Source organism: Haematobia irritans, chromosome 2, assembly GCF_050003625.1.
Source record: "Haematobia irritans isolate KBUSLIRL chromosome 2, ASM5000362v1, whole genome shotgun sequence".
In the NCBI taxonomy this organism is placed as follows: Eukaryota; Metazoa; Arthropoda; class Insecta; order Diptera; family Muscidae; genus Haematobia; species Haematobia irritans.
Window position 1 is genome coordinate 204,115,942 of NC_134398.1, and position 27,438 is coordinate 204,143,379.

The 27,438-nt window shown below is 27.3% G+C and overlaps 5 protein-coding genes across 7 annotated transcripts in view; 2 read left to right on the plus strand and 3 right to left on the minus strand.

Moving 5' to 3' along the window:
• qtc (GRIP domain-containing protein quick-to-court) overlaps positions 1-27,438 on the plus strand; it is a 372,167-nt gene that overhangs the window by 120,288 nt on the left and 224,441 nt on the right. The gene's annotated exons all lie outside the window — the stretch shown is intronic.
• Positions 29-11,751, plus strand: LOC142226973 (uncharacterized). Of its 2 annotated transcripts, XM_075297252.1 has the most exons (4): positions 5,305-5,646; positions 5,708-5,832; positions 6,970-8,265; positions 10,992-11,751. In XM_075297252.1, the coding sequence occupies exons 1-4, from the start codon at positions 5,543-5,545 to the stop codon at positions 11,312-11,314; spliced, it is 1,848 nt and encodes a 615-aa protein (XP_075153367.1). In that variant the 5' UTR covers positions 5,305-5,542; the 3' UTR covers positions 11,315-11,751. The 2 variants fall into 2 exon arrangements, with proteins under 2 accessions (XP_075153368.1, XP_075153367.1); XM_075297253.1 differs by lacking the exons at positions 5,305-5,646; positions 5,708-5,832 and adding an exon at positions 29-158.
• LOC142226976 (uncharacterized) lies at positions 13,171-17,011 on the minus strand. Its single transcript, XM_075297258.1, has 3 exons — positions 16,878-17,011; positions 16,611-16,817; positions 13,171-13,627 (listed from the first exon to the last, which is right to left on the minus strand). Exons 1-3 carry the CDS (start codon positions 16,978-16,980, stop codon positions 13,392-13,394), a joined length of 546 nt encoding a protein of 181 aa, XP_075153373.1. The 5' UTR covers positions 16,981-17,011; the 3' UTR covers positions 13,171-13,391.
• LOC142226977 (uncharacterized) lies at positions 17,073-17,549 on the minus strand. The gene has a single exon (XM_075297259.1). It carries the CDS (start codon positions 17,547-17,549, stop codon positions 17,148-17,150), a length of 402 nt encoding a protein of 133 aa, XP_075153374.1. The 3' UTR covers positions 17,073-17,147.
• On the minus strand, positions 17,367-26,595 carry LOC142226978 (uncharacterized). Of its 2 annotated transcripts, XM_075297261.1 has the most exons (5): positions 26,426-26,595; positions 23,474-24,259; positions 18,037-18,140; positions 17,739-17,956; positions 17,367-17,506 (listed from the first exon to the last, which is right to left on the minus strand). In XM_075297261.1, the coding sequence occupies exons 2-4, from the start codon at positions 23,553-23,555 to the stop codon at positions 17,759-17,761; spliced, it is 384 nt and encodes a 127-aa protein (XP_075153376.1). In that variant the 5' UTR covers positions 23,556-24,259; positions 26,426-26,595; the 3' UTR covers positions 17,367-17,506; positions 17,739-17,758. The 2 variants fall into 2 exon arrangements, with proteins under 2 accessions (XP_075153376.1, XP_075153375.1); XM_075297260.1 differs by lacking the exon at positions 17,367-17,506 and having other exon boundaries at positions 17,677-17,956; positions 26,426-26,592.

Consider the following 27,438-nt stretch of genomic DNA (forward strand, 5'->3'; position numbering starts at 1 on the left):
AAATGTATGGAGTTATCGATTTACAATTTATTCCAGTATTCGGCCAAATCAAAAATATCGCTGGCCATATAGCCTTGTGCAATTTTGGTATTTGAATTACGGTTGTTTGTAATCGAAGGGAAAATGATTGAGAAGATCAAATTTAAATATTTTGTTTAGTGAGTACATACATATTTTTTTTATTTATATATAAATATATTTTTCATATTGGTTTTTAACAAGATGGTATTGTTTTTGTATATATAATTGAATTAATTTTTTTTGACAATGCCACATAATTGGTCTGAACATGACTGGTACCCAGAGATGGCCTGCCATAATCTGTAAGATATTTGACATACATTTACGACGTATTTTACCATACGTCAAAAACGTCGTAAACCTTCTGAAAACACTTAGTTTTTGGCAATATAAGAATTTATACAGTATGTACACCTGTTTTGGACCCGCTTATTTTGTACTTTTTTTTATTCACGAATGTATTTTCATAATAAAAAAGGTCTTTTCAATAAAGGAAAATGCTAACCTTGGTAAAATACTTAGTTTTTTTTCAAATTTAAGTATTTTTTTTGTACAGTATACGTTTTTTAGAAGAATTTATGTTTTACTTGATTTGAGAGCGCATTTTCCTTATAAAAAAATAGTAAAAATATGCGTACTACTGTCAGTTGGATTTCACATAACCGGATTAAATTCGGAGTTGCTAATAAATTTAAATCTGCGTGGTTGGTATTTTGCATGCCCACACGTTGTACCTAAATCCGATTTTTGCTACAACAATTTTCACAATTTCAGCAATTTGAAAATGCATTGCATTCAAACGTTTATGCCTGCAAATTGCATTTGAGTAAAAATTTCAAAAATTTTATAATAGAAAAATTCTAAAATACTTCACAATGACGTTTCCATTAAAAATTGAAATCAAATCTAAGGATCGTGTAGGTGTTTTTGACATTTACTACGTTTTATACAGTTATATGACGTTTTCGACGTTTACAACTTTTTGACAGTAGAAAACTCAAAAAAATGCTATAGGGACCATCTCTGCTGGTAACATAAATTATTCGATATAAATTATCCTATTTATTTCTTTGCTATAGAAATAAAATTTTGACAAATTTTTCTATAACATTTTGAGAAAATTTTCTCTAAAAATAACATTTTGAAAAAAATTTCTAAAGGAATAAATGGCTTAAAATATTTCAAATAAATTTATATTTAAAGAAAATTTTGTCAAATTTTTATTTCTATTGAAGAATTTGTCAAAATTGTATTCCTATGGAAAATTTTGTCAACATTTTATTTCTTTAGATTTTTTTTCAAAATTTTATTTCATATTTGTTGTAAACTAAACTACAAGAGTAGCTTAACCAACAGAAGAAAATAATGTTTGTCAAATTTATTTGGCAAAGTCCTATAGACTGCAAGATGGTTGGAATTACCACATTCCTCATCAGGAATTTTCTTTAGAAATTTTTTTCAAAATTTTATTTCTATAGAAAATTAAATACAGTGGATACTACGCTGCGACTAATATTATTGGTCTTAGTATCACCAATATTACTCTCAAAGTTTACAGATGCCATACTGCCCTAAAAAACTAATATACATATATGGAAATATTTCAGAATTTTTAAATTTATACGAATTTTCTTAGAAAATTTAAATTTTCGAACTTACATCACTTTCATTGGAAAACTCTTGGTCCGATTTGGAGATTTAGATTTGGAGATTTAGAAACTTGTTGTTTGCTGACTTTAAGAGGTTCTCAATGGACTGAATAGTCTAAGTGAGCCTGAATCTTAATCGGGCTGCCACTTTAACCTAAGAGGTTCTCTCTGGTCAGTGGCAGCATTACAAGCAGGACTATTATGCTGTCCATCGACCTCTGTCACAGAATCCACAGCTCTAATAGGTGACGATTTGCTAATAACGGCACTATTGGCCAATTTTCGATCATTCACCAATTGTGCCTCATAGGCTATGATCCGCTGATTGTGTTCATCATTCAATTTTTCCGATATTAATTGCTTTTCGAGAGTTTTCAATTGCTCATTGAGAGTTTTCAATTGGTCTCTGAGTGAGGTCATAGTTAATTTCGGTTGTCCTGCCAACAACTGTTGATTTTTATTTTTTAGCCAATTTTCCACGTACATTGCGTTGAAGAATTTTGCTAATTCCCGAAGAGCCACGAACATTGAACTCGATTATGTAGTTATTGATGTATAAACAATCGAATATTAAATTGGCTCCACGATCAGTTAGGCCACAATTTTCCATATCAATTACTAAAATCGAATTCATGATAATTAAAGAGCAATATAACTTAGTGAATTATTCTTTGTATTATCTTCAATCCATGCATCCTCCTTTAATACCTCCACTATGGGTTTAATACCATCATCACCTATCTGAGAATTCCTTGCCAGGGTGAATGATCGTAAACCTGGCTTAGTTTCTGGGTCTATATCTCGAAAACACGTTAATATTGACCAACATTTTAGGGGTTTAACCATATTGACCACAAACATGACACCCTTTGCCGTCAATCCACATTCGGACAGTTTAAAACTTTTCCACATTTTCCAAATATTTAATGGTATTACATATGGCGTCACATCCTTTTTCACCGATATTCGAACGTTGGAAACTTATGTCGTGTAGATTTTGGTTTGAAGAAAGTGCCTGCGAGATACAAAAGACTTTAAAATATATTTAATTTATTTTCTGCATGAACGTAACATGATCGATCAGACCCTAAGGCAGTTACAATTACAATACAATAGCATAACTAATAGAAACATTTAAGTATAAAAATAAAAAAAATTAGATCTAATAATAATTTTTATACACCGGTATGAAATGGTTTTACCTTGGAAATATGACCTTCAGATTAATGTCTTTTTATCCTCTTCCTTACAGGCAATATAGCTTCCTGATGTGGATTAACGGATGAATCAGCAACAGCGACAATTCTACCTGACGCTCACGAAGCAGCACGTTCAGTTTTCTTTTAATGTATAGTTTTACCACTGTTAAGAACATAAGAATAAAATATTTTGCATTTTTGTTAACATTAAATATCGTAGTCATTTATTTAACATAAAATTACAACAATTTCATGCTGAGTTCACTTTGTTATACCCTTGATCATAGGATGGGGTATATTAACTTTGTCATTTTCCACAGAAATAAAATTTTGAAAAAATTTTCTACAGAAATAAAATTTTGACAAAATTTTCTACAGAAATAAAATTTTCTATAAAAATACAATTTTGACAAAATTTTCTATAGAAATAAAATTTTAACAAAATTTTCTATAGAAACAAAATTTTCTATAGAAATAAAATTTTCTATAGAAATAAATTTCCTATAGAAATAAAATTTTGACAAATATTTCTAGAGAAATAAAATTTTGACAAAATTTTCTATAGAAACACAATTTTGACAAAATTTTCTATAGAAATTTAAATTTTGACAAAATTTTCTATAGAAATAAAATTTTGACAAAATTTTCTATAGAAATAAAATTTTGACAAAATTTTCTATCGAAACCTAAATTTTGACAACATTTTCTATAGAAATAAAATTTTGACAAACTTTTCTATAGAAACACAATTTTGACAAAATTTTCTATAGAAATAAAATTTTGACAATCTTTTCTATAGAAACACAATTTTGACAAAATTTTCTATAGAAATAAAATTTTGACAAACTTTTCTATAGAAATAAAATTTTGACAAAATTTTCTATCGAAACATAAATTTTGACAACATTTTCTATAGAAATAAAATTTTGACAAGATTTTCTATAGGAATAAAATTTTGACAAAGCTTTCTACAGAAATAAAATTTTGACAAAATTTTCTATAGAAATAAAATTTTGTTGTTTTTTATTGCAGCTTAAAACCATACATTGACTAAACTACAAGTGTAGCTTAACCAACAGAGGAAAAGAATGTTTGTCAAATTTATTTGGGCAAAGCCCTATAGACTGCAAGATGGTTGGATGGACGCACGTTTCGGAATTACCATATTCCTCATCAGCATCCTCTACTTGCAGCAAAACTATGAACTAATTTTCAGAATAAATTCAGGCAGTTTATTAAACCCAACAAAAACCACACTTGAACCCTCCGAAAAAAGGTTTTGCATTGATAAATAAATTCGAAACAAACATATCTCTTTTCCTATGCCACTGTCAAATCATCGATTTGAATTCACATGGCTGGGTTTATTTTGAGCGTGCCTCCTCTTCTTTTTCCATTAGTTTTGTTTTGAATACAACAATTTCATGCTGAGTTCACTTTGTTATACCCTTGATCATAGGATGGGGTATATTAACTTTGTCATTTTCCACAGAAATAAAATTTTGAAAAAATTTTCTACAGAAATAAAATTTTGACAAAATTTTCTACAGAAATAAAATTTTCTATAAAAATACAATTTTGACAAAATTTTCTATAGAAATAAAATTTTAACAAAATTTTCTATAGAAACAAAATTTTCTATAGAAATAAAATTTTCTATAGAAATAAATTTCCTATAGAAATAAAATTTTGACAAAATTTTGTACAGAAATACAATTTTGACAAAATTTTCTTCAGACATACAATTTTGACAAAATTTTCTATAGAAATAAAATTTTGACAAATATTTCTAGAGAAATAAAATTTTGACAAAATTTTCTATAGAAATAAAATTTGACAAAATTTTCTATAGAAATAAAATTTGACAAAATTTTCTATAGAAATAAAATTTTGACAAAATGTTGTATAGAAATAAAATTTTGACAAAAATTTCTATAGAAATAAAAATTTGACAAAATTTTCTATAGAAATAAAATTTTGACAAAATTTTCTATAGAAATAAAATTTTGACAAAATTTTCTATAGAAATAAAATTTTGACAAAATTTTCTTAGAAATAAAATTTTGACAAATATTTCTAGAGAAATAAAATTTTGACAAAATTGTCTATAGAAATAAAATTTTGACAAACTTTTCTATAGAAATAAAATTTTGACAAATTTTTCTATAGAAATAGAATTTCGACAAAATTTTCTATAGAAATAAAATTTTGCTTAGTAGTTTTTTGGTAAAATTTTCTTTAAATTTTGGTAGATTATTTTGGGCTCGAGTGGCAACGGTGGTTGCAACCCCCCTTGTGTATACGCTATACAATTGACCACAAACACCCACCACCACCAGCACCCCTTCAATCAGAACACAATGCAAGGTGCATTACAATTGAAACTACCCCTCGTTAATTCTCTCACATGCGCACACAAAGGTTTAGATTTTCAATAAAAGTCGCAAGAGTAACATCACAGCAGAACGTCTTCTAAGTTTATTCTTTTAAGTTTGCGATAAAAATAATTTTGTTTTGTTGCTGCTTTTTATTATCAACATACAAAAACGGATCCAAGGAAAAATATATATTTTTGTCATATCCATATAATCTATATATTTGCTGGTTCGTAACGTAAAAAGGAGACATTAAAAATTCTTCTAAAAAGCCGTAAATGAAAGTTAAAAGCAAATAATGTCAAATGTTGGAACATCCTCCGAAATAAATGAACGTCTTCTTTCAGCGGTTCATAGTCAAAACTATGAGGATACATTGTCCTGTCTTATGCAGGGAGCCAGGTATTTTAATATTTTTTTCTTGTTACCAAAACTGTATTGTGTTTATTGTCAACTAATGTAGGGCAACATTTGTATCGTATTCCTGTGGACGGACAGCAGTTGGCACAGCAGCCTTAATGGGCGATTCGGAGATACTTCAATTGCTCATACAATCGTGCGAGGAACCCCACATGATATTACAACCTGGTAAGATTTGGCGGGCTATTCGAAACAAAGAAATTGTGAAATGATTAATAGATAATAGATAGAGATAAGACGATGACTTTTTTATTTGATGAAATATTGATATGTACCGCTTAAAATTTAATACAAGCATATATGTATATATATATATCAACCAAAAGCGAAACTTGGACATTGGAGTCTCAACGTCAGTGACTAGCAACTACAACAACAAAATACATAGTGGGAATCCCATTTGCAGTTTACTAGAAAAAGTAACCTCCCAGAAGTAGAGACCCACGGTTGCTAAAATTTTGTCCACATTTGGGAGGTGTAACAAACGTCTCACAAAAGTTGACCACTTGTCAGAGTGTCCAAGTTTGAGAGTTTTCTCTGTATTGTTGCGCCTTGGGCCTTATCTGATAAATGTTTGTTTTTGGTTTTTATTATGCTTGATAAGAAGACGACTTTGTGGTTTGATGAATCCGTTAATAAGTGAAAGTATTGATAATTACCTCTTAAAGGTGAGTACTAAGTTCGAGTTTAACCGCTAAAATTGCCATTTTTTCACGGTTACTTTTCTTTAATAATTCACTTTAAAGAAATAAACTTTTTAAATTTTTGCTTTGGATGATTCCCCATCAGGCTATAAACAAATTTGCCCAAATCTGCTTTTATTTTTTGCGGTTAAACTCGAACTTAATACCCACCCTAATAGTCTACACAAAAAAAAAGAAACAGATTCAATCACGAAATTAATTGATTCAATTAATTTTTTAATTTAAATGTCTTCAATCGCAGAAGTGATAGTATCAATTAAAACGTTAATTGAAAGTCAATTAATTGATCCAATTAAAAAATCAATTGGTACTATTAATTTCTGTTTCAATTAAAACATTTGTTGAATAAATTGAATTTTTAATTGTTGTTGTACATAGTGCTTTTATTAAAACAAAAAAAATAAAGTAACAATTATAAACTAAAATATTTTTTGTGGTTCTTGAGTCAAATGCTAAAAACGCCAAAAAATTTAGTTTGCAAGATAATAACAATACAAGAGCTGACGGCATGCAGTTTTTTTTGCAGCGCCAGAGTGTATGCACTAATTTGAAACAACATTTAAATGCTTTACTTTTAATATTTATTTATTTTTTTTTTTAGAAAACTCAAACAGCACTGAAATCGAAATTGATACAACACCCGATGGCATGGACTGTTTAGAATGGGAGGATGAATTCAATGCTGAAGAAAATTCGGTTAATACAAATGATGAGACTATAGAGGAAATAACATCACTATATTACTACTATGCCAAAACATTCGAGAGAACAGGCGATATTGTTAGCAATTTAGAGAACTATTTTTGTGATCGCAATAAGCCCTCATCGAATAGTTCCACAACGTCCTCCATTGGTAGCAGAAATATGATAGCACAAGATCCCCATACATTGGATCATTACAATTATGCACCTTTACATTATGCTGCCGTCAGTGGAGATTGTGAATGTGCCCGTATTCTATTGGAACATGGCGCCAACTTGGACACAACAACTGCTGTGGGCTATACACCATTGCATATAGGTGCCGATAACTGTGATATAACATTGTTACTGCTTAAATGTGGTGCTAATCCCAATGCCAAAACATTCAATACGGGTGAAACGCCCCTACATTCAGCATTAAAGTATCGTAATTCGAATGTGGTCAATTTGCTTTTGCAAACCAATAAAGTCAATATAAATGAAATCGATGAGAATGACAAAACAGCTCTCATGTATGCCATAACTTATGAACAAATTGATGTGGCTCTAGAGCTGATTCGGAGGGGGGCCAAAGTTAATCTTTTGGATAAAGATGGTCGATCTGCATTGTTCTATGCTGTGGAGAAAAATAATATTCTCTTAGCATCGTGTCTGGTGGAACATGGAGCCCGACATATAACTTCGCATTATCTACTACATCGTTGCATTATATTCGATATGCAGGACATGTTGGAATTACTATTGGGCCATGATGAACATTTGAATAGTTTGAAGGTGCGAAATCCTGATGGTTATACACCAATACAATTGGCCATCATCTATAAGAAAAACGATGCTTTGGAATATATGCTGAAAAGGGATGCATCTTCACTTGATTTGGAAATGGACAATGATCTTATTTTAGCTGTACAGTATATTAATGGACTGAATGATTTTAAATCGATAGCACGAATTTTATTTTCCTTTGCCAACGGTTCGTCATTGATGTTATCCAATGTAACGACATCGTCCACGAATTGTTATGTTCCATTTTGTCATACACCATTGTCACGAGCCGTAATGCTTAATAAATTAGCCATTGCCGAATTTCTGCTAAAAGAAGGTCTGGGCATCCAAACGATATGTAAGGATCATGTTGTTAATAGTTTAAGATCTTGTGGGGCACCCGGAGTGAAAGATTTTACAAGATTATTGGGTAAGAAAAAAAATTAAAGACACAGAAACTAAAATTTATTATATTTTTATACACTTCACCATAGTTGTTATAACGCATTGAAATATTTGTCTGGGACCCCATAAAGCTCGAGGTGAAATTCTGAATCGACCTAGCAATGTCCGTCCGTCCGTCTGTTGAAATCGCGCGAACTTTGTATAATTTACAAACAAATTTTCAAATTTTCTATAGAAATAAAATTTTAACAAAACTTCTAATAGAAATAAAATTTTGACAAAATTTTCTATAGAAATAAAATTTTGACAAAATTTCCTATAGAAATAAAATTTTGACAAAAATTTCAATAGAAATAAAATTTAGACAAAATTTTCTATAGAAATAAAATTTTGACAAAATTTTCTAGAGAAATAAAATTTTGACAAAATTTTCTGTAGAAATAAAATTTTGACAAAATATTCTATAGAAATAAAATTTTGACAAAAGAAATAAAATTTTGACACAATTTTCCATAGAAATAAAATTCTGACAAAATTTTCTATAGAAATATAATTTTGACAAAATTTTCTATAGAAATATAATTTTGACAAAATTTTCCATAGAAATAAAATTTTAAGAAAATTTTCTATAGAAATAAAATTTTGACAAAATTTTCTATAGAAATAAAATTTTGACAAAAGTTTCTAAAGAAATAAAATTTTGACAAACTCTTCTATAGAAATAAAATTTTGACAAAACTTTCTATAGAAATAAAATTTAGACAAAAGTTTCTATAGAATTAAAATTTTGACAAAAGAAATACAATTTTGACAAAATTTTCTATAGAAATAAAATTTTGACATTTTTTATAAAAACAAAATTTTCAAAAGAAATAAAATTTTGACAAAATTTCCTATAGAAATAAAATTTTGACAAAATTTTCTATCGAAACCAAAGTTTTGACAAAATTTTCTATCGAAACCAAAGTTTTGACAAAATTTTCTATAGAAATGAAATTTTGACGAAATTTCCAATAGAAATAAAATTTTGACAAAATCTCCTGTAGAAATAAAATTTTGACAAAATTTCCTATAAAAATAAAAATTTGACAAATATTCCTTAGAAATAAAATTTTGACAAAATCTCCTATAGAAATAAAATTTTGACAAAATTTCCTATAGAAATAAAAATTTGACAAATATTCCTATAGAAATAAAATTTTGACAAAATTTTCTATTGAAACCAAAATTTTGACAAAATTTTCTATAGAAATAAAATTTTGACAAAATTTCCTATAGAAATAAAATTTTGACAAAATTTCCTATAGAAATAAAATTTTGACAAAATCTCCTATAGAAATAAAATTTTGACAAAATTTCCTATAGAAATAAAAATTTGACAAATATTCCTATAGAAATAAAATTTTGACAAAATTTTCTATTGAAACCAAAATTTTGACAAAATTTTCTATAGAAATAAAATTTTGACAAAATTTCCTATAGAAATAAAATTTTGACAAAATTTCCTATAGAAATAAAATTTTGACAAAATCTCCTATAGAAATAAAATTTTGACAAAATTTCCTATAGAAATAAAAATTTGACAAAATTTCCTATAGAAATAAAATTTTGACAAAATTTCCTATAGAAATAAAATTCTGACAAAATTTCCTATAGAAATAAAATTTTGACAAAATTTCCTATAGAAATAAAATTTTGACAAAATTTTCAATTGAAACCAAAATTTTGACAAAATTTTCTATAGAAATAAAATTTTGACAAAATTTCCTATAGAAATAAAATTTTGACTATATTTTCTATTGAAACCAAAATTTTGACAAAATTTTCTATAGAAATAAAATTTTGACAAAATTTCCTATAGAAATAAAATTTTGACTAAATTTTGTATAGAAATAAAATTTTGGCAAAATTTTCTATAGAAATAAAATTTCGACAAATTTTTCTATAGTAATAAAATTTTGACAAAATGTTCAATAGAAATAAAATTTAGACAAAATTTTCTATAGAAATAAAATTTTGACAAACTTTTCTATATAAACAAAATTTTGACAAAATTTTCTATAGAAATAAAATTTTGACAAAATTTTCTATAGAAATAAAATTTTGACAAAATTTTCTATAGAAATAAAATTTTGACATTTTCTATAGAAATAAAATTTTGACAAAATTTTCTATAGCAATAAAATTTTGACAAAATTATTTTTGGCTCGAGTGGCAAGCCTGTACCCAGCTTCCTGAAAGTTCAAATCTCATCCGTGATGTTTGTATATGCCCTCTAATAACCATTCAAAAATTGGTCCATATCGGTCCATAATTTAATATTGGCCCCATGTAAACCGACCTCCACATTTGAAAAGCAAATTTTATCCGATATGGTATGTGATATTAGTATATGCCCTCCAACAACCATCCAAAATTTGACCATTTCGGTGCATACCATATAAACCGATCACTCCTCTATATAAAAAGATCAAGAACTAAAAAAGAACTTGTATAGGTATTTATTTTTGCTTTTTTATCTAACATAGACTCGATATGGACTAACATAAAATTTAGAAAATAATGTTAAAAAGGTTTAATATATATTGCCATCGGCAATTGTTACCACAACCCAAGTAATTCGATTGTGTATGACCGCCTTTAGTAGAACTTTGAGCGTAATTCATGGTGGAGGCTACATAAGATTCGGCCTCGTCGAACTTTCGATCGTATTTACTTGTTAATTTTAAAATGATTCCTTTTTCCTTACAGTGTTGAATGGTTTTAAATTTCCCCATTACAAATCATCGAATAGAACTTCCAGATGGTCAGTAGAGCGTCAAAACTTCGAAGAGGAACTTAAGCAATTATCTACACAACCTTTAGATTTAAAGGCCCTAACACGTATACACTTACGCAAGCATTTAATACAGGCATTTTGCAATTCCCCAGGGGAATTCCAAAGGAAATATAGATCATCGGAACAGAAATCCACATTACAATTGTTAGTAGAACAATTAGAAATTCCAAAAAGCTTACAAAGATATCTAATAGACTTTGATGATTGTTTATCTGTGATGGCATTATATAACTAAAACAACAGCAAAATACTCCTCCCACCATCCCGGCAGCACAATGAAAATAAAACTACATTAGAAAAAAAATCGGAAGAATCGATTCTATCAGTTGAAAAAGAAAATGATAATAAAACCACTCGTGAAATTGTAGACACTGTATAATGAATGTATTTATTTACTCTCACAATTCGTACATATATACGTATTTTAACTATATAATATTTTGTTTATTTTTTTTAATGAAAAGGAAAAAAACGATTTCGATATCATTTTTATAATACTATTTTTTTTTTATAAAAACTCTCCAGGTTTTGTATTGTTATTTTACTCTTTCTATACTGATTTTTTTGTAATTAAAAATTCGGAAAAATATACAAATCTGAAAATTTAAAATTAGTGTGTTGGAATTTATTTACTTTTTAATATCGATGTGCGCATATGCATAAAAGGACAAACTAGAAAAATAAAATAGGGATAAGAATTATTTCAGGGTGGTTAAGAACACACTGAAAAATATTTGTTCTCTTCATTTATGATTCATTATAATCAAGCACAATTTTTTCTCCTATCGCCAATTCAATTAATTTTTAATTGGAATTGATCCAATTGAAAATTTAATTGAATTTATTAATTTTTGATTTAAACTCAAATGAACCAATTAAATTTTTATTGAATTCTGTTAACATTTTAGTATTAGCGTTTTTTTTGTTACGGAAATTATAGCGCCAATCTACGACCTCAATTAAAAAAATAATTGAATTTATTAAAAAAATTAAATTGATTCAATTAATTTATGAAACTGATTCTCTATTGAGCCAATTAAATTTTTATCAAAATTATTTTAATCAAACACAAAAAAACAATTGTTTTGCTTCAATCAAATCGGTCCAATTAATTTTTATTTGAAATTACTTCAGTCATGAAAATCATATCTATTAGAAAATTAATTGAATAAATTAATTTATGGAATTTATTTTAGTTGAGATTAAAAATCAAATAAATTTTTTATTGAATTCTTTTAAAATTTTAGTTAAAAAAGTATCGGAGATATATTTTTGTGCGGAAATGATAGCGTCAATCAACTAGCTCAATTTTAAAAATAATTGAATTTATTAAAAATTATATTGAAACCAGTTAGACTGATTTTTTAGTTAAAAAATCTATTGAATTAATTAAAGTTTTATGTGAATATTTTTTTAATACCTCCAATTAAGATTTTAATTTAGAAAATAGTGGTGATTTTTTTCTATGCATAATTACTTACTCGTATTACTTTTACACAAATAAATATCCCAGCTAGCATTTTTGGGTCTTTAGGAATAAGGGCACAGAGTTTTTGTCTTTAAAATATCTAAAGAGAGAAAAACATTTTTCCCTATGACGTTTATGCGGGCACCCACTAACAAATTAATTTTGGGAATGCCTTCAATTTCTAGGAATATTATTAACACAGCATGTTAATCATAATAACTAGTTAACAAACATAGAATAATAACAATTTCTTAATTTTTAATAAACCCCGAAGAAATTTGAACAATACATACGAGTAGATTTTAAATAGACCTTTTTAATGTTAAAAAGTTATAATGGGACAAATTAGATTAAAATAATTTTAGGAGACTATCTTGGGAGTTAAATTACTTGAAAGTAGTAATAGCGAATTCGTATGTTCTAAGCATGAATTAAAAAAAAATAGTTTTAGTAGATAATATGTATTCCTTATTGATGCATTACATTTAACTGAAACCGAAAACAAATAAATGTATATTTGATGTTATTTAAATTACCAATAAATAAAAGTGATATACCAATAAAAACATTAAATAACAAAATTAAACAATTGTGTATTTTTTAATGCTGCGCAATAATAGTAATTATTTTTTTAAATTGAATTTTGTTTGTTTTGTTTTTATTAATTCGGTTAGTAACCTTCACATACAAAATTGTTACTATCCCTTTCAAATGCACATAATAAATGATTACTAGTGACTGTTACACACTATTACAATTTATAAACTTGTTTTGTTTTTTTATATAAATTTAATTTGTAAATATATTGTATATATATGTATGTATGTAATAGTTTATGACCAATTTATGGTTTAAGCAAAATTTTAAAATCATCATTAGTATTCTTTGCTAAATATTCAAATGGTATTTTGTCTTTTTCATCCGCAATTTCTTTGAGTTTTGGATTTTTTTCTAAAAGAATTTTACTAACTTCCAAATGTCCCCCTATGGCAGATCGATGTAATGCCGTTTGTCCATCCTCATCTTTTTTGTCAACATTTGCATGGGCATCCAGTAAAAGTTTAACTATATTTAAATGACCTGAAAAAATATAAATAAATAGATTTTAAAATCAATAATAGGCTCTAGTAGTACATGTAAATTTATGAAGAACAAGTAAGGGCATCGGTTGTCAAAATTTTATTTCTATACAAAATTTTTTCAAAATTTCATTTCTATAGAAAATTTTGTCAAGATTTTATTTCTATAGAAAATTTTGTCAAAATTTTTTTCAATAGAAAATTGTGTCAAAATTTTATTTCAATAGAAAATTGTGTCAAAATTTTTTTTCTATAGAAAATTTTGTCAAAATTTTATTTCTATAAAAAATGTCAAAATTTTATTTCTACAGAAAATTTTGTCAAAATTTTGTTGTCATAATTTTATTGAAAATTTTGTCAAAATTTTATTTCTATAGAAAATGTTGTCATAATTTTATAGAAAATTTTGTCAAAATTTTATTTCTATAGAAAATTTTGCCAAAATTTTATTTCTATACAAAATTTTGTCAAATTTTTATTTCTATAGAAAATTTTGTCAAAATTTTATTTCTATAGAAAATGTTGTCATAATTTTATAGAAAATTTTGTCAAAATTTTATTTCTATAGAAAATTTTGTAGAAATTTTATTTCTATAGATAATTTTGTCAAAATTTAATTTCTATAGAAAATGTTGTCATAATTTTATTTATATAGAAAATGTTGTCATAATTTTATAGAAAATATTGTCAACATTTTATTCCTATAGAAAATTTTGTCAACATTTTATTTCTATGGAAAATTTCGTCAACATTTTATTTCTATAAAAAATTTTGTCATAATTTTATAGAAAATTTTATTTCTATAGAAAATTGTGTAAAAATTTCTTTTCTATAGAAAATTTTGTCAACATTTTATTTCTATAGAAAATTTTGTCAAAATTTTATTTCTATAGAAAATTTTGTCAAAATTTTATTTCTATAGAAAATTTTGTCAAAATTTTATATCTATAGAAGATTTTGTAAAAATTTTATTTCTATAGAAAATTTTGCCAAAATTTTATTTCTATACAAAATTTTGTCAAAATTTTATTTCTATAGAAAATTTTGTCAAAATTTTATTTCTATAGAAAATGTTGTCATAATTTTATAGAAAATTTTGTCAAAATTTTATTTCTATAGAAAATTTTGTAGAAATTTTATTTCTATAGATAATTTTGTCAAAATTTTATTTCTATAGAAAATGTTGTCATAATTTTATTTCTATAGAAAATGTTGTCATAATTTTATAGAAAATTTTGTCAACATTTTATTTCTATAGAAAATTATTTCTATGGAAAATTTCGTCAACGTTTTATTTCCATAGAAAATTTTATCAAAATTTCATTTCTATTGGAAATTTTTTCAAAATTTTATTTCTATAGAAACTTTTGTCAAAATTTTATTCGTTTTGTTTGTTATTGTTGGCTTCTCTTCAATCGTTATTGTTGTTTTTGATCTCAGCTTAAAGCCATGCATTGACTAAACTACAAGTGTAGCTTAACCAACAGAGGAAAAGTATGCTTGTCAAATTTATTTGGGCAAAGCCCTATAGACTGCAAGATGGTTGGATGTACAGCTGTTTCGGAATTACCACATTCCTCATCAGCATCCTCTACTTGCAGCAAAACTATCAACCAATTATCAGAATAAATTCGGGTAATTCACTCAACCCAAAGTGAAATACACTTGAACCTTCCGAAAAAGGTCGGCTACTGCCTAAACAAATTTGCAAGCATATCTCTTCTCTTTTCCTTTGCCAAACTCAAATCATCGATTTGTATTTAGTTGGCTGGGTTTGGTTTTGAGCGTGCTTCCTCTATCTTCATTCGTTTTGTTTGTTATTGTTGGCTTCTCTTCAATCGTTATTGTTGTTTTTGATCTCAGCTTAAAGCCATGCATTGACTAAACTACAAGTGTAGCTTAACCAACAGAGGAAAAGTATGCTTGTCAAATTTAACTATTAAACCCTTTTTCGGAAGGTTCAAGTGTATTTCACTTTGGGTTGAGTGAATTACCCGAATTTATTCTGATAATTGGTTGATAGTTTTGCTGCAAGTAGAGGATGCTGATGAGGAATGTGGTAATTCCGAAACAGCTGTACATCCAACCATCTTGCAGTCCATAGGGCTTTGCCCAAATAAATTTGACAAGCATACTTTTCCTCTGTTGGTTAAGCTACACTTGTAGTTTAGTCAATGCATGGCTTTAAGCTGAGATCAAAAACAACAATAAAAATTTTATTTCTATAAAAAATTTTGTCAAAATTTTATTTCTATAGAAAATTTCGTCAACATTTTATTTCTATAGAAAATTTTGTCAAAATGTTATCTCTATAGAAGATTTTGTCAAAATTGTATTTCTATAGAAAATTTTGTCAAAATTTTATTTCAATAGAAAATTTTGTCAAAATTGCATTTCAATAGAAAATTTTGTTAAAATTTTATTTCTATCGAAAATTTTTCCAAAATTTTATTACAATAGAATATTTGGTCAAAATTTTATTTCAATAGAAAATTTTGTCAAAATTTTATTTCTATTCCGTGTTGACAATACACATTTCAAATCTTTATGTCCAATTAGATCGTATTAGAATTGTTATATTTTATTGAACAAAAAGTCGGCGAATGCCGATGTCGATTCTTCAGTCTAGCTTTATTAAATATTGACCGAAATACTCAAATATGTCCACACTTTAGCTCAATTTTGTCCCAAGTAAATGACACTATATATGCACGTATATCACGACAGTGACCAATATTTAATTCAAAGTGTAGAAATGACATTCCAGGAAATCTCTCAAATTTAAAGCATTCGCTCTATATGCACCTACCTATATGACCACAGAGGCCAACATTTCACTCGAATTTTATTGAAATTGGTTCCGAATTCAGACGTAGCTCAAAATGTATACCTATCACCCAATTCTAGCAATTTGGATGTAAAAAGTCCGTGTTAATTTATAGCCCCGAGTTTAAAATGTTCCTTGCTAGTTCGGTATCACTTACCCATCATAGCAGCCCGATGTAAAGGTGTAGCACCACCTTTTGTAACTGCATTCACATCGGCTTTGCCATCATTTATAAGCAATTTACAAATTTCCTCATTACCATTACGAGCCGCATAATGTAAAGCTGTATAATCACAATTATCAAGATCCATGGTTTTGCCTTTGGCAATAAAACTACGAACTCGATCGACTTCGTTGTAAATAACTGAAAAAAGACAAAAAAAAAATAAGCAATGCAGAATTTTGTGTCCAGAACACCACATACCTGCATTCCAAATCCCCCTGTCAAATTCCATGTCCGATATTGTTTGTTGAGCAGGCTGAACTTGCTTGTGACATTTACAATGGTCTGCTTTATGACGATCCATTTTTAAAGATTTTTTATTTTCAGAAAGGAACAGTGTTAGATTAGAGAAGAAATTTAATGTGTTCTTTGTATTTTTGTGTGTGTGATTCTTCGTTTGTTTTAGTATTTTTGTCCAATGATTTTTTTACTTTGTGGGTGTGAAATGTTGATTTGTTGCCGTCAACCACTTTAAATTTCACGTTGCATGGTCCAGCAAATTTCTGCTTCACCAGAGCTGCATATAACTTTATAACCCAATTGAGCCAATGTATTCATCATATGCATTGGTGAGGTTGCTATCATAACACCATTTACCACAGGTTTAATACTATTTTCATAGCGTTTGGACAACGCCTGCAATTCGGTATCGTTCAGACCAAAAATTTGACAAGATCGATCGTGTAGAGAACCTTTAATTGTGATGTAAACATATGTACCTTCGTTATGTACTACAGGAACGGGTATAGTAACAACACTGGCGGTAGAAGCAACTGGTGTGGGTACAGGTGTGACAACAGGATTGGTAACAGATACGGATGAAGAAATTTCTGGCAATGGATTCGTGGGTATATTAGTTTGTTCAGATTCCATTTCCTTAAAAAAATAGTTTTTTTCTCGGAGCTTAAAGCCTCGTTTTATCGGTAGATTTTGTTATTATAAAATATGGAAATTTTCTAAGTAGTTTTTCAGTTTTCTTCTTTCAATAAAAAAACTTGGCTTTGGAGTCTAATATAGGAGAGTAGTAATAAAAGGGGCGGGAAATTCTACGAATCTACTAACTTGACAGTAAAATACAATTTTTACTCTGGAGAATGTACTTTCTGATAATTGCCTAAGCTGGCTGCCTCTCTACCAATATTTGATAGATTTTCTCTTACAACAGATTCAGTTTCTAAAGGTTCTGGCTCGGAAAACTCTTTGCGCATTGTCCACATATACTCGTTGTAGTCTTGTTTAACTGCGGTCGAAGAGGAGGCCACAACACGAAAACCTAAAATCTACAACACCAATCATTAAATATCATCAAATTGTTTTCAAACATTAGTAGAAAATTATACAAGAAATACAATTAAATTACCTCCAATTCAGATAATATATGGCAAGGATGTACTAAATACACAATTGTGGTCTCATCGCTATAGCCACCACAAGAGAATTTGTTCAATTGTTCAATATCTGAGGCTGCAATTGATTAAATGAAAAAAAAATCGTATTACTCTAAAGCAACAAAAGTATACGTCATCATACCAATAAATGCGTTTTTTAAGCAAAAAATGCAATATTAAATTTAATTAATTCCAAAATACTACTTATATAAAAATATTTCCAAACTTGAAATACAAACCAAATGAAAAAATTGTACTAGAGATCTTGCTTTGCGATAATTTGTAATGTTTGCTAGGCAACGTTTAATGATAAAATGCCCTTAGCCTAGCGATTGCGTGTGGAATTCCATCAGCCAAACGACGAAAAAAAAAATAAAACTCTCATTGTGTCATGCTTTTGAACAGTGGACAAAAAGAAAAAAGTACAAAGCAAAAAAAAAAAAACTTGTAATTTCGATAATCGAATATAAAATCCAAAATGTGTACTTTTTTATTCACTCTCTTCAAAAGTTGCCAAATTAGGGGATCTTACCCCAAACTGGAGATTTCACATAGTTTTAAAATTATTGAAAAAGTATAATTGTTGAAAAGTATAATTAATAAGACTGGATACAAAGGGGTTTATGAAAATAAATAACTTTTTTTTTTTTAAAGTATTCATGAAATATTTACAAATAATTCTTGTCCCACTATGCTTCGAACGAATATACTCTCTTTATATGTCTCTTCAGATACCAGTTATGTGTCATAGTAGTAAAATTCATTCACTGCTATCCAGAGGGGGAGGTAAGAGGGTATGTGCAGGGTATGTGTGGTGAAATTCGAAGTTGAGTAAATTTAAATGTGATTTTTAATAAACCACAAAGTGAAGTGAGAAAAGAACAAACACAATTAAAAACAATAAAAAAAACAATCCAATGAAAATCCAAAATGACTGTGCTCCAAGTGTTTTGATGCTCACATACATGATAAAACCAACAACAAGTATGTCATTAAACTTTTGCTACGTTTCTCCATGTTGGCTAATAAGAAATATATATTGGGTGGATGACGCGTTCTTATAAGGTATGTTTACAAAATTTGATGTAAATATTTGCAGATACGAGTTTTTCTTTGTGTATTAAAATAAAAGAGTAAAGACCTATTGTGGACAAATATTATTTTACTAAAAGAATAAAACTAAACTTTTCCAAATTTAAGCTTTCCATATAAATAAAATTTTTACAAAATTTTCTATAGATATACAATTTTGACAAAATTTTCTATAGAAATAAAATTTTGACAAAATTTTCTATAGAAATAAAATTTTGACAAAGCTTTCTATAGAAATAAAATTTTGACAAAATTTTCCATAGAAATAAAATTTTGACAAAATTTTCTATAGAAATAAAATTTTTACAAAATTTTCTATAGAAATAAAATGTTACCAAAATTTTCTATAGAAATAAAATTTTGACAAAATGTTCTATGGAAATAAAGTTTTGACAAAATTTCCTATAGAAACAAAATTTTTACAATATTTTCTATAGAAATAAAATTTTGACAAAATTTTCTATAGAAATAAAATTTTTACAATATTTTCTATAGAAATAAAATTTTGACAAAATTTTCTATAGAAATAAAATTTTGACAAAATTTTCTATAGAATTAAAATTTTGAAAAAATTTTCCACAGAAATAAAATTTTGATAAAGCTTTCTACAGAAATAAAATTTTGACAAAATTTTCTACAGAAATAAAATTTTGACAAAATTTTCTATAGAAATAAAATTTTGACAAAATTTTCTATAGAAATCAAATTTTGACAAAATTTTCTATAGAAATAAAATTTTGACAAAATTTTCTATAGAAATAAAATTTTGACACAATTTTCTATAGAAATAAAAATTTGACAAAATTTTCTATAGAAATAAAATTTTGACACAATTTTCTATAGAAATAAAAATTTGACAAAATTTTCTATAGAAATAAAATTTTGACAAAATTTTCTATAGAAATAAAATTTTGACAAAATTTTCTATAGAAATAAAATTTTGACAAAATTTTCTATAGAAATAAAATTTTGACAAAATTTTCTATAGAAATAAAATTTTGAAAAAATTTCTATAGAAATAAAATTTTGACTAAATTTTCCATAGAAATAAAAATTTGACAAAACTTTCTATAGGAATAAAATTTTGACTAAATTTTCTATAGAAATAAAAATTTGACAAAATTTTCTATAGAAATAAAATTTTGACACAATTTTCTATAGAAATAAAAATTTGACAAAGCTTTCTATAGAAATAAAATTTTGACAAAGCTTTCTATAGAAATAAAATTTTGACAAAATTTTCTATAGAAATAAAATGTTGACAAAATTTTCTATAGAAATAAAATTTTGACAAAATTTTCTATAGAAATAAAATTTTGACACAATTTTCTATAGAAATAAAATTTTGACACAATTTTCTATAGAAATAAAATTTTGACACAATTTTCTATAGAAATAAAATTTTGACACAATTTTCTATAGAAATAAAAATTTGACAAAATTTTCTATAGAAATAAAATTTTGACAAAATTTTCTATAGAAATAAATTTTTTACAAAGCTTTCTATATAAATAAAATTTTGACAAAATTTTCTATAGAAATAAAATTTGACAAAATTTGCTATAGAAATAAAATTTGACAAAATTTTCTATAGAAATAAAATTTTGACAAAATTTTCTATAAAAATAAAATTTTCTATAGAAATAAAATTTTGACAAAATTTTCCATAGAAATAAAATGTTGACAAAATTTTCTATAGAAAGAAAATTTTTACAATATTTTCTATAGAAATAAAATGTTGACAAAATTTTCTATAGAAATAAAATTTTGACAAAATTTTCTATAGAAATAAAATTTTTACAAAATTTTCTATAGAAATAAAATTTTTACAAAATTTTCTATAAAAATAAAATTTTCTATAGAAATAAAATTTTGACTAAATTTTCTATAGAAATAAAATTTTGACTAAATTTTTTATAGAAATAAAATTTTGACAAAATTTTCTATAGAAATAAAATTTTGACAAAATTTTCTATAGAAATAAAATTTTGACAAAATTTTCTATAGAAATAAAATTTTGACAAAATTTTCTATAGAAATAAAATTTTGACAAAATTTTCTATGGAAATAAAATTTTGACAAAATTTTCTATAGAAATAAAATTTTGACAAAATTTTCTATAGAAATAAAATTTTGACAAAATTTTCTATGGAAATAAAATTTTGACAAAATTTTCTATAGAAATAAAATTTTGACAAAATTTTCTATAGAAATAAAATTTTGACACAATTTTCTATAGAAATAAAATTTTGACACAATTTTCTATAGAAATAAAAATTTGACAAAATTTTCTATAGAAATAAAATTTTGACACAATTTTCTATAGAAATAAATTTTTTGCAAAGCTTTCTATATAAATAAAATTTTGACAAAATTTTCTATAGAAATAAAATTTGACAAAATTTGCTATAGAAATAAAATTTGACAAAATTTTCTATAGAAATAAAATTTTTACAAAATTTTCTATAGAAATAAAATTTTGACAAAATTTTCTATAGAAATAAAATTTTGACTAAATTTTCTATAGAAATAAAATTTTGACTATATTTTCTATAGAAATAAAATTTTGACAAAATTTTCTATAGAAATAAAATTTTGACAAAGCTTTCTATAGAAATAAAATTTTGACAAAATTTTCTATAGAAATAAAAATTTGACAAAATTTTCTATAATAATAAAATTTTTCTATAGAAATAAAATTTTGACAAAATTTTCTATAGAAATAAAATTTTGACAAAATTTTCTATAGAAATAAAATTTTGACAAAATTTTCTATAGAAATAAAATTTTGACAAAATTTTCTATAGAAATAAAATTTTGACAAAATTTTCTATAGAAATAAAATTTTGACTAAATTGTCTATAGAAATAAAATTTTGACTAAATTTTCTATAGAAACAAAATTTTGACAAAATTTTCTATAAAAATAAAATTTTCTATAGAAATAAAATTTTGACAAAGCTTTCTATAGAAATAAAATTTTGACAAAATTTTCTATAGAAATAAAATTTTGACACAATTTTCTATAGAAATAAAATTTTGACACAATTTTCTATAGAAATAAAATTTTGACAAAATTTTCTATAGAAATAAAATTTTGACAAAATTTTCTATAGAAATAAATTTTTTTGCAAAAAACAATTTTTTTGCTTGGTAGTTTTTTGGTAAAATTTTCTCCAAATTTTGGTAGATTTGTGGCTCGAATGGTAACCGTGGTTGGATTCCGTCCGGCGTGAAACAAGCGAAAATTATTTTCATTTTGTACATTTATTGCTGGTTTGTTTGGAGAGATTTTAATGGTAATGGATAAATTGGGATAGGGGTTTTGCCCCTCAAAAGTATATTAAGAGGATAAATCTCAATTCCTCCAAATTTTTATGGAATATTTTCCAAGGAGTGAGAGAGATGCGTTTCGTACGAAATTGTGGAAAAATATCAAAGAAACTTCATAAATAAATTAAAAAACAATTAAATAAAACTGCCGAGGATGCAAAAATCCTAAATTGTACAGAGTTACTAGAGTAATCATAGTATTTTTTTGACACCACTCACAGGAACCTGAAATTGTGTGGCTTTCTGAATTATTTGGTTCTTTCATTTTTCCATAATAATAGAAACTATGGATTGAAAAACTAGATAATAAAACAACTTAAATGAAGTGTATATCGAATTTCTCCATACAAACGATATGGTCGAATTAGATTTTTACCAAATTTGGGCAAATATTTGACAGAACGCGAAAAAGAATTCGTCGCTACAGTCAAACTAGCAAATAGTTTTAGCTCATATTGAATATAGGATTATTTTTCATAAACCGGTAAAAATTATTTATTTATTTTTGAAAAAAAAAAACAAAAACGTTTGATACTCTTTTTGGTCAAATATTTGTCTGGTGTGACTATGTTGACTTAGACGACTTTTTCTATATTTGATTTTTTTTGGAATTGAAAAGATCAAATGCGACTTTTTCTAAATTTGGAAAATTTGTTTTGGAAACCCCTCTCACACAATTAATTTACTTTGGTTGGTTGTCAGAATTGCAAAATTTCTTAAATAAACTTAAACAAATAATTTTTAAAAACATCTTAAAATCTACGAAAGTGTATTGAAGATTTGTGGAATGCAGCAAATGGGGTCTAGCATGTCTTATGCATGCATTTGTGATATTATTTAACGTGCGATATTTTTTGCCATAAGACTAAATAAATGTGAATGAATCACAAAAATTGCTCAAAGAAAAAAAAAAAAAAACAAAAAAAAAAATGATTTTTGAAAAAATTATAATATTACCGACTTTAATATTTTTCTATTTAATTACCTTTTAGTCCTGAAACTAGAACACGCCATGGATATCTATGACTATAAGAGGCTAAATTACCACGTATTATTATGTAGGGCATTTGTATTGATTTCGCTGGTAAAGCAACTGGGTGGGTGGTTTATACAAAACTTCCAAATCTGTAGTAAAATTAAATGGACACTAACGACGTCACTTCGTTTTCTTCTTTAATTTCAAATAAAACTAATGCTTGTTAGTTTTTGTTTATGCGATTTTTAGAGTAAATTAATTTTGGATTTTCTTTTCAAATTTAATCCCGTAGTTAGTTAAGGTTTCCTTTGGTTTTTTATGAATCTTGTAACACAAACCGTCTACATACGACTGAGTTGTTAGCCTGTCTATAAACTATTATTTGGTCAACTAGATCTTGTTTGTTTGCGTTTTTATTTTCTTTGTTGATTTTCTAAGACTGGCCACTTCACTTTGTTAGATGACCATTCGTTGTCCCCTTTTGGCTTTCGTCTAGTATAGTGTGAATCGGCTTTGTTCGTTTGCTTTCCACTGTTTGGAGTACACGCTAATTATTATTTTTACTTATATTTTGGTAATTCTGTTCTATGACAGTAACTACTAGCATTAGAGGTTTTCTTAAAGTGGGTTCTTGGTAGTTTATTTTACCGCGTAACTCGTAATGAAATATTAAATAGCCATTTATATTGATGTTAGTTTAAGCATTTGCTCACTGAGTGAAATGACTTGTATATGGGCCGGTTTGTATTTTGTTTTCTTCTTGATTTTCTGTTTTCCACTGGAGTTAGGTTTGGCCTTTTCACAACAAATTGTTGATTGAGTATAGGTAAATATAGCGCAAATAATGTACAGCAATATTGGATTAATTGACGCAATTTGCAGTTTATTAATTATATTGATGATATTTCATAGAAAAAGGATAGTCCATACATAAAGTTAATGAATTATTATGGTATTAAGTTCAACAATGCAAAAGTGATTTATAACAATAGTGGTTTAATTTGGTATATTATAATGGATATGGTAGTAACGAAATGTGACAAAAGGGAATTTTATTAAATTTAAATGGAATGATAATTTGATTTGCTTTAAAATTTGCATGTCTTCAATGTGGAAAAATACGTAAATAAAAGTGAGCTAGAAATTTATAATTTGGCTAAGTCTAAATTGGCTTAATGTCCATGTTGCATGTGTAAAGTTTTGCATGTAAAGTTTTTTAGGCCTCCGGTATTACAGGAAATGTAATAAAGACAAACACTAGATTTCTTGGTTTATTCAGAGAAAAAATTTCCAATACATACTATTTCCATACTTCCCGTTTCAACGGAACTGGACAAATAAATGACGTCCAATAAAGCTTTAAACTATGTTTTAACTATGATGAACTATGTCTATAAACACTAACGACTGTTGCCTTCGATGTAGAATCTATGACGTTTATACGAGTATTTAGTTATGTTGATGGTGTAAGTAAATATGACCTCAGCTTTTGCTGTTATTCCTTTGAAAAAATACAATCAATAAAATTATAGGATTTTCCCGTGTATCACACGATACTTCTTTGTCAAAGCAGTTAGTTTCAACCCTGTCGTATGGCCAACATCGACAAAGTGCTGGACATCACGATATCTTCTTAACCCCATATGAAAAGCTTTTAAAACAGTTATAATATTATTGCACTTCTGCTTGCCCAAGGAAAGCAACACCTCCATTGGAGTATACCTGTTTTATGAAAATTCTCCTACAATAATTACAACCGCAATTACTTATGTTGTGGCAGAGGTCATTAATAGGATCGCTGCTTGAAACTACTTAAGCTTTTGGTCACTATGTTACTAGTAATGTTATGGTGAGTACTATGTTCGGGTTTTCCACCAAACACTAAATTAAAAAGAACACAAATACACATGAAGACGATTATATTTGTATCAAGTCTTATCACATTATGGATGGAAAAGGTCCAAGACATTGTTTACGAAAATTTTATATTTCTAGATTAATTGAAAGCAAGCTGATTTTCAGTTTGAAAACTGAAAATAGTATTTACCTCATATAACTCAAATGTATCTTTATATGTAAATGCTTAAAGAAAATACGAAAATGCTATTGTCCCCTAAATGGAAGTCACTTTGCTCAAGAAGTATATATAGAGATCGATTCATAAGAGAACCACTACCACTAACCGAATTTCTAGCTGATCGGATGAAATATAAGCCTTAATGATCTTCATGAAATCAAATCTGGTATTCGGTATATAATGGACATCATATGTTATTATTCACCAATAAGGACCACTTATTCGGTCATTGCTACAATGTTAAAAATGACGCCCCCTATTCATATTTAAGCTGGAATAAATATCATAGTGGCTAGGTTAGGTGGCTATTGGACTATTTAGTCCATTGTGATACCACATTGATGAACTTCTCTCTTATCACTGAGTGCTGCCCGATTCCATGTTAAGCTCAAAGACAAGGGACCTCCTTTTTATAGCCGAGTCCGAACGGCGTTCCACATTGCAGATTTGAAACCCTCAGAAATGTCGGTGTTCGGTCGAAGCAGGAATCGAACCCACGACCTTGTGTTGGCAAGGTGGACATGCTAACCCTCATAGTGGCTCCCTATCATAGTGATACACTAGCTAATTCCAACCAACTTCAATTACCCAGGAGTATTGAGTCGAAAATGGGGCAGCTCCGAAATTCCAGTAAAAGCTACCTATGCAACAAAACACATCTAATGTTTTGGGACATATGCTAATTATGGTATAAGGGCTAATTTATGATATGACATCACTACATTCCAAAAAAATGTATTGTAGAGAACAACTTTAAATAATTCAATATTTTAGGAGTGAAATTAAAATAATAATAATTTAAAATAATAATAATAGCATAACAAGATATATGAACGAACATATGCGATGAACTTATGAGATGAGTTTATATATAAATTATTTACCTTCATACGTACAACTCACGGCAAAAATAATGTAATAGGCCCGTATGGTATAAATTTACGAGTTATTGAACTTACATTATCTACACAAAGCTGTTTTTGTTAATTATTTTTATTGCGGATATTCAATATACAATCAAAAGCGTTCATTTCAATACCACCAAGTGTAAAAGCGTTCAATCAGTTGAACAATTTTTTTGTATGAGAGGTGTGCTCCCTAAATAGAATCGTATGTGCGTTGCATAGTTGAATAAAAATCTTATAGTTCCTTTACACCACAGAATATGTGCTTGGTCAAGATTCCATAGGGGCCATCGCTTTTGCATTCAGAGTATAAAGGTTGAGTTTTGCGCTTTACAGACTATCAGTTATTCCGGACGACAGTGATCGTGTCGAACATATCCCATATATAGTGCACATTATAAGTTAAGTCCGAAGGCATAATCGATACTGCTAAATGTTTATGGGATCGATAAGACATTTACCGATTATTTAGTCATCGCCGACAAGTCGTATCGATCCGACACACTGAAAGATTCTTTACAAACACCGACATTCCGTCCGGAATAACTGATAGTCTGTAAAGCGCATTAATGCGTCCGTTGATTGAAGAGTTGAATTTTCTTTCTCTTTGAAAGCAACAGTTTTGTTAGAGTGCTTCAAACTGAAAAATATCAACCCATCCATCAACGCACGGATTAACGCCTGATATGTAACTCAACCTTAAAGCGGACCTTATGCGTCTTACAGACTATAAGTTTATCCGGACGGAGGGAGCCACCGTGGTGCAATGGTTAGCATGCCCGCCTTGCATACAGTCGTGGCTTCGATTCCTGCTTCGACCGAACACCAAAAGGTTTTTCAGCGGTGGATTATCCCACCTCAGTAATGCTGGTGACATTTCTGAGGCTTTCAAAGCTTCTCTAAGTGGCAATGTGGAACGCCGTTCGGACTCGGCTATAAAAAGGAGGTCCCTTGTCATTGAGCTTAACATAGAATCGGGCAGCACTCAATGA